The sequence below is a fragment of the Spermophilus citellus genome (genome assembly GCF_964194105.1).
Source record: "Spermophilus citellus genome assembly, chromosome: 2".
Classification (NCBI taxonomy): Eukaryota; Metazoa; Chordata; class Mammalia; order Rodentia; family Sciuridae; genus Spermophilus; species Spermophilus citellus.
Genome location: NC_138183.1, coordinates 54,951,810 through 54,966,274, shown reverse-complemented (window position 1 = coordinate 54,966,274; position 14,465 = coordinate 54,951,810). Strand labels below are relative to the sequence as shown.

The 14,465-nt window shown below is 37.1% G+C and overlaps 1 protein-coding gene across 8 annotated transcripts in view; it reads right to left on the bottom strand.

Annotated features, from left to right (window-relative positions):
* The window catches only part of BNC2 (basonuclin zinc finger protein 2), a 415,572-nt gene that overhangs the window by 272,239 nt on the left and 128,868 nt on the right, over positions 1 to 14,465 (bottom strand). For all 8 annotated transcript variants that reach the window (XM_081282134.1, XM_081282139.1, XM_081282132.1 and 5 more), the window contains one exon: positions 12,097 to 12,297. In XM_081282134.1, the coding sequence (XP_081138260.1) occupies positions 12,097 to 12,297 (201 nt within the window). The remainder of the gene's footprint in view (positions 1 to 12,096; positions 12,298 to 14,465) is intronic.

Sequence of the window (14,465 nt, the reverse complement as noted above, 5' to 3'; positions counted from 1 at the left end):
TTGCGTTTGTATCACAGAAGGCAATGGGTAGCAGGTTTCATTCAAAATAGAGTTGTTCAATAAAATTTAAGCATGAAGCAAAAGACTCATTCTTGTAGTTTTTTGTTTTGTTTTATTAAAGATGGGGCGGTCTCCCACTATACTGCCCAGCTGGAACTTGAACTCCTGGGCTCAAATGATCCCCCCAAACTAAGCCTCTTAAATAGCTGGGATTATAGGCATAAACCACCACAGCAAGTCATTTTCATAACTAAAAAGTGTTTTAAATGGTAAATTCAGAACTGGTGACCTAGCTCTGTAGGGTGATGCAACAAGCTTTTACCCTGATCGCCAATCAACTACATTCTTCTCTGCAACCCAGAAAAGATGTCCATGGCAAGCTATTACTCAGATTTACATCCATTTTACAACCTGACATGTTAACACTTCTGTACTTCCTTGCTAGAGCTATCATGTACTTAAGTGAAAACGGACCCTAATATGAAAACAGGACATGTCTTCAAGGTAAATTTTTAAAATCAACATTTAAAATGCATAAATAGCATCATAACAAATACTTATCTTCACTGACTCCACATGTATGCCACCATCTGACATTTACATCAAATAGCCACTTTTGTAGGTTTCAAATGACCTAAAAAGTCATGGCAATATTTCTTTAAAAATGACTGTTACTTAGAAGCAGATGTCTATGACAAAATCACCATGTACTTGTTTTTATTTGCTCTTTCTCCTAACCAAAAACAAGTGCAAGGAGAAACTTTCTTATATTGCGTTATTTCCATTCAACCACAACGTCACAGCATTTCTACCTATTACTGGGTTTTACAAATTTTAAATATCCCATTTAGCAGAAAGAAGAAAGTAACTTTTCATTTTACTCAACTATATTAAAAACAGGTTAACTCTGATGTATTACTCCAGTTGAGGGAAAGCTTAGATGTTCATGCAAATTGTACGATGTAAGCTATGACCAGTGATATATCAACTTACTAGAGTAAGATTTGGATCAACTACAGGGTAGTGTTTTATAATTATGTTTCATCATTAGACCACATGCTTGAAAGATTATTTTTTTTAATTAGGTGCTTCCTTCCTAAGAGAAACATTTTTCTTTCATTTTACCTAAAGAAAGTAATCCTTGAACATATGCCAAATATACTTCACAATCAGAGTTTAATCCCCAAATTCTCTTGATTCTTAACAACTTCAACAACTTTAAGTAAACAGTTCACAAAATCATAACGATTATACTGCATTCCTTAACCCCTACTTGAACAGGAAAAGAGAAAATACCCATGAATACAATTTCAGGCCTGATACCTGAGTGACAGTATGATATATTCCTTATGGGAAACATTTTTCCTTAATTTCCATTATGTTTGAAATTTGAGCAATTAGAAACAGACACCTGGAACTCCTTTATTAATTTACCTCTCCCCTCTCCTTTTATACTTCTTTCCAAACAATTTCTTAAGGTGCTTTTTAAATTGAAGATCTTATAGCACAGCATGCATTGTAAAGGGTCCTGAACCAATGTTCACATTATTATATTTACTTATTTGCTACAATCTGAGCCTAAACTTATTTTCATTTTAAAGTTTGGGGCTTTGTTTAAAAAGAAAAATAACACTTCATATGTAAGTACTGAGTAAAACAGTAAAAGAAAAAGATTAAAACAAGAATTCTAGGAGAAGTATAATTCATGTTGATTTACCTTCTACATCATTCCAAAAAGCAAGTTTTGGAAAACACACAATCAATTCCTTTCCTTGATGACCAAACCTCAAAGCGGGTCTCCTCAGGTTCACATCATAGAAACTTACTGCAAATATGTAAGCCAGTTTAGAAGACTCCTGGTTTTATTACTTTTGTTTGCACTATTGTTTTAGGATGAAAATAAAACATAATGATAGTGAATGTTTAATTTTATGTAATCTGTGTTCTAAGGGGAGAAAAGTATTTCTCTCACTAATTCCTTTCTATTAAGCACTGATTTCTACAAAAGGATATCTCGGTGGAACTTATGTTGAAGAATCATCTCGACACTCTGCATTTGTAAAGAAATAAGATCAAAAGTACAGGAACACTGGCACACACAGGAGCATTGGGTTATCAGAATCCTCAGAAGGCAGGCAGCAGTTGGTTTATTAAGAAATTATTTAAAATAACTATTTACACAAGCCAAAACAGCCAACTTCTCACTTTTAACAAAAGGGTGTTTTTAATACAATGAACATCCAAGCGTCTCTGGTCATGAGAAAACCTGGAATATATTATACATGCATGAATGTGGCCGGGATGCAGGATATAGGATGTGCTTCCTATCAACAGATTAACACTTCATTTTCATTACTCTAATCTCACCACGGGCTGTGAACACTCTCTTTTTCTTATTTGAACAACAATGGTGCATGAAAAACCAAGCTGACAGGCAGGCGGGGTTCATTAAATGCACAAGGCCTTTATTCCCATAACACATCTCACCTGTAAGAAGCCATGGTTCTGGCTTCCAGGCTGCCTACTGAAACAAGCTCTCCCAGATGTTGGACTTCTAACTCTTCTACCCCTCTTCCCACTTAATTTATAATAAAAGTCAAAGATAAAGTAAAAATGAAAAACTCTTCTCTATGAAGAACTCTATTTAGTAGATAATAGGACTGGTAACATATTTTAAGATATATCCAGTCCCATGATTAGTTGTCAAAGGTGTTCAGAAGAACCAAAAAAAAAAAAAAAAAAAAAAAAAAGTGAATAGGAAGGGAAATGCTGATGTTTGAAGTCTGAGTCAGCATCTCAGCTTGGTGTCTCTTTCCCAGATTTTTTTTAAAAATTTGAAAACTTATTTGAACAAAATTGCAGTTTCCCGCATGTTGAAAATGGCAATGACAAAATAAGAAACAACTGTCTGACTTCCCAATGAATGACAATGAGCAATTTCATCAAAAAGCTATTCTCAAAGAGCAACAAGACTATCTGGCCTAAGGCACCAGTATTCTGAGATTCCTAGGATAGGGATGCCTCTTTAGAGTGACCCATCCATAGGCTGATTGCATTTGAGAGTGCTATTTACAAATCCTCACCACACCTAAAAATAAATCACTTAATTGTCATCAACCTGCCAACAAATAAGGTAAGACACTTTCCACGTGCCTATTCACCACCTATAAATGCACTACCACGTGACAATATGGGATTTTTCATATTTTCCATAGCAAGGCAGTAAGTCCTTTTCCAAAGTCTGGAACAGGACTTTGGTTTTGTTTCTTTCTGGTACTCTTTCTGTACTTGCTGTAGGTATTTATACCCACAAAAAAAAAAAAAAAAGAAGAAGAAAAGCAAAGCAATATTAAGATGATATACCAGATAACACTGCTGATTCTGAGTTATGTTCTGACATGAAGTTCAATAAAAATAATGTTTGCAGGCATTCTTCCTGAAGGGACATTCTCATGAACACACTCGGTGCATACTCACTCCCCATATCTTGAAAATGGCATCCCAATCATGCCCACTGCCCTCTGGCACTGGCAGAGGGCACATCAGTGGGCAGCTTTCTTTACCCATGCCTGATTAGGTGCCCCAAATAGCCATCCTAATGATGTAACTCAATTAAATCTTTCTTGCTTTAATTTTAATAGAAGAAAAAAAAAACATTATTAAAATCCTGCTAATGGAGGTTCACGTTTTAATATTAGTTTTGTTATTAGGTTAAGCCAGCTGAAAGTCATTATTTTTTGTCATGTAAAATATTCATTACCCTGAAATTTTTCTTTGAAGACACCCAGTTCAGGCAATCTGATCATCAAATGTGAGTCTTGAGAACTATCTAGAGAACCAAAAGCCACTAAAAGGCACTTTAGCAAAGTTGAAAAATTCATGACAATCACACAACATAATAACAGGTAAATACTGGAAGCCATGTCTTCCATATAAAATACTTTTTGATCTTGTCAATTTTAATAATCTCTATGCCTTGTGAGACAACGAGTTAACATTTACTAATACAAAACGGTAGTGAATCTTCCTTAGGTGTTGTGTATACTACATGTCTTACATTTCCATTTCATAACATCATCCGTTCATACTGGCCCTGCCATCAGTTCAATTCCTTTACTAAGTGTTCCAGTTAACTCTTATCATGTAGTTTGTCTCTGTCATATCCTCTGCCTAATGTACCGCCCCTTTTGTTTTCCTCCTTCTAAGAAACTGCTGTTGTGTAGATATTCTTATAGTATAAAATAGTAAGTCTATAGTATAAAAAAAAAAAGGAAAAGAAAGCAAAATCTCTCTTCAGTTATCAGCTAAGCACTTTCTTACACAGGCTAAGGATCAAAATGAGCTGCCTTTCAGCAACTCTGAATGATAATAAGCCCAGGCCCCTGCTTAAAGAACCCTCCTAGAGCACAGCTTGGGACAGTCCCTCTGTCACCACATACATGAGGCTAACTCCTCTTTCCCTACATCTCTGCTAGAAGGATAGACTGGCAAAAGGTTGATTTATTCAGTTATTATTAATCATAGGTACATTTCCATCTCTTCAAATTAAGTCAAAAGGAGCCAGTAAAAGTAAGGAAGAATTTAGAATAAGAAAAATGAGGAGAAAGGAGAATAAAGTCAGAAAGAAATTAGGTCTCTGAGAAAAACAATAGGAAGTTAGAACACACTAACCTGTATTTAGGTCATTAAGTAAATTTCTATCAACAAAAAAATAATAAGATTTATAAATCAACACCCCCCCCCATGACACATAAACCCTAAAGACAGTAGCAAAATAACATTATACAGTTCCAAAGTATTGAGTAAATAAGATGTTAGATACACTCAAGGGAATCAGTAGTTTCAATGAGTAACTTCCTACAGCTCAAGATTATTTTCCTTTTCTTTACAGAGAAAAATGAAAAACTGATGGGCTTAATTAAAGAAAAACAAAGGGATATTATTTTGTTGTTAAAGGATCAATTCTTTTTTTTAATTGGAATGATGATTAATAAGCTGAGAATCTGATTTCTAAACTCGTCAGTTTGAGTAATGCGTTGTTTTTCCAGGAGCATTTCCATTAAGGAAAACTGTGAATGAAGCAAAAGATACAGCGTTTCCCCTCTTCTCCAGATCCCTGCACTCTGTGGCATGAAATGCTACACACAGCGTTTGAACAGAATGACACTACACACTGTCCTCACCCAGATGAACGCCAGTCATACATTTTTCACCTGAGGGTTTGAATGTACACTATGAAATTTTCGAGGCTTCCTACAGGGAACATACAAATTAAAAAAAAAAGAATCAATACTTTTATCTTTTCCTCTTCTCTAAAGTTTCTTTTAAATCTGGAAAGGTGATGGCAGTACAGTGGGGTTATCCAGATGTCACAACACCAGGCATCATTTTGGGGGTGTCATCTGCACCCTCCTCACATATTATGACTTCTTAAAGTTTGAGCTGCTCAGAATTTTTTTTTCTTAATTTTCCTGCACATTTACTAGTTTATCTTATTTGGGGGGAGGGGTCCCTCTGTTACTTGTTATTTTGCTCAGGCTGTTGTTTCTGAACTATGCCCCTTTCCCTTTTTTCCTCTTAAGCTTAGTAGTTGTTAAAGTTCCTTGAACAAGGTCTCTGACTCCCTTTCCCCACCCCTCCAATCCCCAACTCCCAGGTCTAGTAGATGAGAATCACCAAGCCAAATGTGGGAGCCAGCCGCTTTCCTGGAAATAAAAATGGCATCAGCTTTGGCAGACAGCGGTGAGATCAACCATTTCCACAACCAACAATCTTCTGACCAAGACCTAGAGAAGGGTGGTCACTGAGCAACAACGATCTACCACAAAAAGTACAGGAAAATTTGCACATGGTGAAGAATACACTCTTACACCCATAACAAACCAGGCTACAAGCCTTAAATGAAAGGAAATCTTGGAACCATTATGTCCCACGTTCTTTCCACAATAACAAGCAGGAGTCCCAGAGAAAATTTCTTTCACCAAAAAAGGCATCCCCAATTCACTGTTTTCACTACTGCCACAAAGTTCTCTGACAGCACTCTTTGGGTGCTCGGTGGGGTGGGGGGATTAACTCCTTAAATAATTTAAACACTATGGTTCCGATTATGGGTACAAGGTAAAAGCAAATTCCAACTTCTTCTCATTCCCCTTGATATATGATCTAATCTAGAGGGCCAGTTTCAGAAAATACCTCTATGGCTCTCCAGAATCATTATCTACTTAAGCTTACAAGGCATATACTGGCTAAAGCTCCGCAGATTGTAACGGTGGGTGCCCACTGTAACTTTCTCTGAGTGAATGTGTGTAATGCACATCAGGTGGAGAGGAAGAAGCACTGCTAGTTTTGTTTTTCATTGAAGTGGATGACGCCAGCTCACTATCTATAACGGACTGTTCCTTTGGAATCAGCTCCCTGTGTCACAACGACCTGGCAAACTCGAATGCTTTCACTATCACTGGAGTCCTTGCAATCCTGCCTTGGCTGCCACCCATTCCCTTTTGCCCCAACTTCTTAGTGATGCCTTACTCAGCATCTAATTAGTTAGGGAGGATTTGCCGTGGCTCTTAACCCTGACACAGGAGTGGGAGGCTATACTGCTGTGGAAGCCCAAATCAGTCCTGTTACTGCATTAATCAATTTCCATAAAGCTATACATGAATAATTGGATTTATCAGTGAATGTGAAGATACAATTATAAATACAATTATTAAAAATATCTATAATTATAGATAAGATATCTAGACCTTTAGGGATTTGGTTTTCAACTGTGGTTACTTAAATCACCTTAGCAAAAGGTGGTAGTAATTATATAAACACAATGGACCTGTTTGCAGATGACAGAAAAATACAGTAGGTGAAACTAAATAATTTCAAAATGTTCACCTACTGTGTTCAGATTTATTTAAATGTCTCATGTTGAAAATAAACTTGAAATACATGCACAGGTTTTAACATATACTGCATACAAATCTGAGAATATATTTATGCATGTTTTGTTTGCATTCATGTGGAATGCTATATGTACATGACCTACTACTTTCCCATTTCATTACAAACTAGACAGTACCTGTTAAGTGAAATCTGCATGTTAGCCATAGACTTGCAAAGTACAGGCCAAAACATAAGTACCTGTCTCTATGCTATAATTTCCACTTTAACAAATACCTAAATATTCTTATTTTGGTGTTATATTATCAAAATGGATGTTAAGAATTCTATTTAAATAAATGTCTAGTCTTTAAACTTCAAAATAAAACATATTAGCACTCAAACTAGAGGGAAACCTAAATCAAGGGTGGAAGCCTAATAATTCAACAGGCTAAAATTGTACGCCTCCTAATATAAATATTTATTTTAGCACAGAGATCATAAGGTTGGTCATTTTTTTTTTTTAAGTAAGACATGATTACCAAAATACACCAACTGTAAGGAGGGAAATAAAAGAGGAGGAGAGAAAAATTGCCGAAAGAAACCTGGGGATGGAAGATGCCTGGCAATGAAAGTCATTTTCAAAGACCATTAACTATCAACTGCTTTACTCAGGGCTCTTATTAAACAAGAATATTCATTCTATGTTAAAGGAGATGTCTATTTGAGTGGGATATGGTTTAGAATGAAAATGTATTGTATGAACTGTAAAGAATCAAACCACCATCACAATTAAGCATCTGACTTACAAGAAATACCGTATATGTGCCTTTTAAATTGTTAGTACTTAAAGTCAAATTATTTCTGGAGGGGCAGGAAGTCAGAAAAAAAACAACATCATTTTCATTTTAAAATATAAAACCCACAAATTGAGACTGTACTTTTGTCTTTATGAATTGAAAGAACTAAAAGACTATTGGGAGAAGAATTCATATTGAGCATGCTTTTAATGAATTCCAGCAATGTTGTTATATATTTCTTATAATATATTTTATATATCATTTCTTTGAAAAATGCTAGATTTTATACTAGCAAGAAAGTTTACTTTGCTGTCATATCTCTGGTAAGCAGATGCTCTGGTATTAATATAAATTGCTGATTTAATTTTTAGCTTTCTTGGTTTGCCCCTCACCTATCTAGGAAATGATTTCTCTGGTGATAACTAACACATCATGCTAATGAGAGAATCTAATGCACAATAGAAAAATGTCACTACTAATAATATTTGCATGAAGTTAAATAAAGCAACTGTAAGAGAATGTCAGACAGTTGTTCTTTAATAAGACACAGTTTCACAATGAAATTATGTTGTTAATTTTGTTACATCATTGGGTGAATCCTAAATTACTACATAATGATGCACAGAGTCATTTATAATTCTTAGTATTTCACTTGAGTCTGAAAGGAGACCTTATTAAGGGATCTACATTTTATTTGAAACAGGTTAAATATACTTCACCAATATTAAAAGATAAATGCCTCTAGTAATTTGTGAAATGTGGACTATAGGACTATAGTCATTTACCTGTATGGTTTTGTTTCTCTAAAAAGACTTAAGAATTTAGATTATTCCATCTCTTGAGTTCATTAAAAGAATTTTATTTGCTATTTCTGTAAACTATAAAAAATACATAACAAATTGGAAAATCATCTTTTAAAGCCTAATATATATACATATATTATATACACATATATATTCATGTTCTTGAACTTTCCAAAAGCAGGCCTTAATTGTTACTTTTAACAGTATCTCATGAGCATATACTGGCAAAATAAGGTTCTGGGCTATAGGAAATGAGCAGAGAAGAGTGAAAGGTTTCTGGTCATTCTTGACCTGTCACTCACTGATCAAACTGACCCAAGAACGCCTTTACAAAAGTCAATAGTTATGCCCTTCAAGGTTCTCAAATATTCATCTGAATATAAAGAAATGATTTTTTTTTAATTAAGCTTCAATGTTGGAAGGAGGAAAATGTAGAAAGGAAAATGGAGTCAAACAGTCACATCTCAAACTTTAGGGAACATAATTAATCCCACCAAATCTAAACTGATTTTGGATTGTGATGTCTTTTTCTTAGCATTAGACAGAATGAAAGATTTATATTTAAGGAAATCCAACTTTGCACATATTAAATAAAGGATAAAGATTTTTACATCCCTGCTTCCCAATTTATCATAAGACACATTTCCCACAAATTTTTCTCTACTTAAATACTAAAAGTTTTAAAACATTTTATAATAGCCCTACCCATCAGTCTTTTCTAACGTTTAAAGAAATAATAAGAGAAATATTAGTTTTTATACTATGAAATTTGGAAATAAAAATGTGCCAAATAAATTTTATTCATTTTAAGAGCTGAATAAATTTTTACTTAGAAATTAAAATCATCTAGAAAAACCCTATTATGCTTTAGAAATGAGATATACAAAATCTTGCATACTTGATTAAATTGAACAAACTTTTTCCTGTAACAAAAATTGGCTTAATACGGATATTAAACTAATATTTCTCAAAATTGTTGACTTCAATAGTGTCTCTTACACACACACACACACAGACACATACACACACACACACACTCATGCTGAATCAGCACTGCTGATGAACTATAGGTAAGGAAAACAAACATTAAATATGTACACCACACAGACTTAGATATATACATAGTTTGAATTTAAGTTTACACAATATTTATACAAACCAAAATGTCATCTTGAAGGAGAAAAACATACACATACACATGTTACTCATACCCTCTTTTACGTGCTTACCAAAAATGCACAGAAGGTAAATATTTAGTAACCGTGACAGGAAAAAAAGGGAGGGGGGAATCGCTAACTACATTGAAATTTTAAAAAAATAATAAAGAAAACATATTAAAAATAGTTAAGTAATAATACATTTTTAAATTGTGATTTTTCAACCTTCATAAATAGTATAATTAATATTAGTTTTAAATGGCATCATTAAGCATAAATTACTTCCCTATAATCTGATTATTTTCATATAGTCACCAATGCTCACTATTACACATACTTCATACAAGTACACACAAAACAGATTTTTGTATGCCCACACAGAAACAGCTGGATCAACGACATCATGACAGCTTAGTTGTACAAGTTTCTCTAAAAGATATATTTTCCTACTTTTGACCCATCATTTGTATAATTTACTTTTGTTTATTTTTTAGTAAAATGTTTTGCATGACTTAAAGTCTCCTTAGATTCAAATCTACTTGGAAATGGGCTAGTGCCAAAGAAGCAATCTAACACCATCTATGTGGTTCAATAGCCATTTATCAATTGATCATTATCTCTATCTGGTTTTATTAACTCTTTTCTAGCTAGAGGGAGACCAAAACCAATCTTCCCCTCCAAAACATACATATACACACACACACACACACACACACACACACAGAACCTCCACTAAAGGAAAACCCTGAAGGTGACATCTAATTTTAAAAGTGTGGCACAAGTTATTTGGTTCTAAGGTTAGTGAAAACACAGTGTGTTCCAACCACAAGAGAGCCACCCAGGCAGGAATGTGCAGCAGAAAAACACCTCTCTCAAAGCATGCTGCACTGACAAGGAGCATCTCTGTAAGGAAATGAACTTTTCACTTGCAAGAATGGGAAATGGCACATAAAGAGTTGCTTATTGGGTTTATGTTGATTGTATTTAAATCCCAGCTTACTGTATCAGCAGTAATCAGGGTCCCTCTACAGGATGTCAAAATACACCTTATTCACATCCATTTATCCTATCTAGAACTCTGAGATATAAATGTTTGCCATCTGAAATGCTGCAAGACTTGGCTATATGTTCTATCTTTGGCAAATGCATTTTAAACTCGTGGCAGTTTACAGTGTGACAAATTATTTTCTTTCTTTCTTCAATCAACAATTTCAAAAAAAATCTAACTCAAACTATTTAATTTCTGTGAACTCTTACATACAAAAGAGGTCATTTAAAAAGCAGTTACAAAATGGGTGAACCATCAATTTCTTAAACGTCGCCATCTACTTAAAATCCCAGTGTATGTGTCAGGACTACTTTCGTGCGGTGTGGATGATAAACTAACTCTTGCTTTGTGTGGGTTTGGTGTAGGCTTTTGAAAAAGCAAGACGTGTCTAAGGAGGGAGGCACCAGGGAACTTCCCTCCCTCACTTGAGCACAGTCCAAGATGAAAGTTTCTGGGTTGTTTCCCCTTCGCTTCCTCTTACCCTCGCTCCCCCGCGGAGCCGCAGAGCCAGCAATTGTGCAAGAGGAGCCGGGCGCGCAGGGCGCGTATCACGGAGCGCATGGTACGAGCTGCCGGCCGGTGATTAATTATCAGTTCCCGCTGGCCTCGCGCTCACACAGCGGCTCTCCCTCCGGGCAGAGAGCACGCCGAGCTGCCTTCGGTGCGGCCCGGACGGAGAAGCGGCTCTGGGGAGGACGCCGAGGCTGCGCCCGAGTGTGAGTGCGCCGGCGGGCGGGCAGGCGAGGCGAGCGGCGGGCGGGCGGGCGTGCGGAGCAGGAGCCGCGCGGGAGCCCGAGCCGGGTGGCGCTGGGAGCGCGGGGCAAGCGCAGGGCAGGCGACCGGCACTGGAGCACCAGCCGGCGCAGCCCACCATACGCCATCCTCAGCGACCCTCGGCGCTGACCCTCGGCGCGGCAGCGAAGCCCGCACCGCCTCCTCTCTCCCCGCAGGTCTGAATCCAGCCACAAGAAGTCAGTCGGGCAGTGTGAGGGGCCCCTAGATTTTATGACTGTTTGGTTGCAGAAAAGACTCCGAGATAGCAGGCACTTTGACCGAGTGATTCGTAGAGATAGAAAGACACATTTGTTGGGTGGTGGCTTTTTCTTTTTCTTTTTTTTTTTTTTTAACAGAAAACAAAGAAATAAATTAAGTCTTCGCATGACCCAGGCTGTACTGTGAAACTTTGCAACAAATGCCTTGGCTTTCTTTTACTTCAGTATCCTTTCCCCTTTTTCTTTTAAGGAGCCCTTTGGGAAACCATGAAGTAACGCTGCACATTCCAATAACAGTTATGACAAAACAAAGCCTAACTATGAAAGTGATCACATTTTTAAAAAACATGGAAGAAAAATACCAGTAACAAAAGTGCACAAGACAATTCGAGGTTTCTTTAAAAAAAAAAAATGAAAGTAACTTACCTGTTGGGACATTCTGAATAAGAGGTTAGTATCAGCGTTTTGCCATGTCCCCATGAACCCTGGTTCAGCCGGAGTCGTTCTGGTTCCGAACTGCATGGAGTTGTCAGTACAGGAGTCTCTTAAAGTCAAGTCTCTTGCCCTCTTTGGCTCTCTGTCTCTCTGTGTCTCTCTTTCTCTCACATCCACTTCTGCCTCTTCTGACTGAAAAGTGAAGGTGGATTTTTTGAGCCTCTTGGCAGCCAGTAGCAGGAGTGTAGTGTAGTTAAGAAGCTGCCTGAACTGTGCATTTCATTTGGGAAGGGGAAGATTTGGGGGAGGGAGGGGGTCAGAGCTTCCTTCGCACCTTCTGCACAGATATCCCTATCATTTATGCATAGATTGCGACTCCCCAAGCTTGCCTTTGCTCAGCTTAACAGCTGCCTGTCAGGTGTGCAGGCAGCACTGGAGACCCAACCATCAGCTTCAAACCCTCAGCCACTGCATGTCATTGGATAGCACAGCTAAGAGTCAACTGCACTGTTCCACTGTCAGGCACCAAATGACACCCTGCACTAACCCCTCCAGACACACAGATACATACACACTGAGGCACACTCCAAGCAGTGCCAGGATCCCTGTGCCCAGGGTGAGGGGAAGCTGGGGCCCTTCCCCTCCAATTTTCCCCAACAATGCTTTTTGACATAACATGCAATATACAACACCAGTCCTTGCTTTAACATTTCTAAAACTGTGATATGTAAGTATGTTTTTTTTTTTAAATTATGATGGAAGAAAGTAAAATATTCTGCTAGAAGAGAATGTAAAGTTGGCTCAGTTGTTGTCTAAATGCTACCTGCTAAAAGTCAGATAGTATGTGCTGGGCTATTTATAACCACATAAAAACTCATAGAGAAAATAACATACATACAGACTTGACCTTACACTCTAAAGAGTAAACAAGTAATCCTAGCAGTTTAACATGAAATGGACAATAAATATTTGCAAAATAAATATATACTACTTGCTATTTTGTACCTCAGGCCATCGATTACTAAGCTGGAGATGAAGTAATGAGAAACTGAATGGCAAAGGAAAAAAGTGTACCTTAAAGCTCAAAAGTAGAACAAAATCCTTTATTAAAGTTCCTGAATGAAGCATCTACAACATCCTTTCAAATCATAAAAAAGAAAGAGAGGGAAGAAAAGAAGCCTGTAAAAAGTAATAAATATAAAAACTCGATTTTTAATTCAAAATTTCTATGGAAAATTCTAAATTTTTTCTGCCTTATGAAATATAGCCTTGATAGCAAGTTGTATTTTTAATTAAACCAGTTTTAAAACAAAACATCTATTTATTAGGTAATATTTATCGGCCTTATTTATGGAAAAGCAAAACTGAGCAAAATGCACTGTACATAAACATTGTTAACTTCAAAATGGAAAGCTAAATTCATGCCATCTCATAAAAGTAGTCAGCAGGAAAAAGCCATCCCTCCTAAACTTAAAATGTAAGGAACATTAATCTTCAACCACCTACAAATATCGAGGACAAATGTACCACTCTCCTTGCTCCTTCTTAACTAAAGAATAACAATAAACCTTACTCTTGGAAACAACAAAAGAAACAGAAAAGAGCTTCAATAGCAGCTCTGTGTCATTAGTGGACAATGAGAAAAGATGAGAAAACGTACACTATGTTGACACAAATGTGCCTTCTCCTCTAGAACCGACATCTCCTGAAAGCTTTTCTGTTAAACTTCCCTCCAGTTCACCACCATTAAGCACAAAAAAGTCTCAAAAGAAGCAAATTCAATATCTGAGAGGAAACAAACAAGAACCCAAAGAATTGTTGCCTTAAAATATATTAAGTCCACCTGTGGTCAATAAAAATATTCTTCAGGGGGGAGACGGGAAAAGCCCCTATGAGTCAATTGTCAACGGTGACTGTACCTTTACTGCTAGCTATTACCCACTTAAACTCCCTCTAAAATTTGCTAGCCTCTTGATTCCTGAAGTGGCACTCAGTGCCTCAGTCAAGCTGCCTGCTCAGCTCCTGACCTTCCCACTAATGGCTGTTATTTGTGGGAGGCTTAAGGACACTGTCAATAGCAAGCTTCCTCCTCGCTCCACTCATGCTCTGTTGTATCGCTTTGCCTGCGTGTTCTCTCGCCTCTCGCTCTCACTCTCCCTCTCTCCTTGCCTCTCACCCTCCTTCCTCCTCTCCTTCACTCCCTCTTCCTCTTTTGCCAGCCCCCACCCCTTTTTTCTTTCAGTCCTGCAATCCTCTTCTTTCCAGGTATCCTACACACACACACACACACACACGCACACACTAACAACACAAAAATCAACTGGCATGCAGCAGCAAGCACCTGCAGTAATAGACTCTTT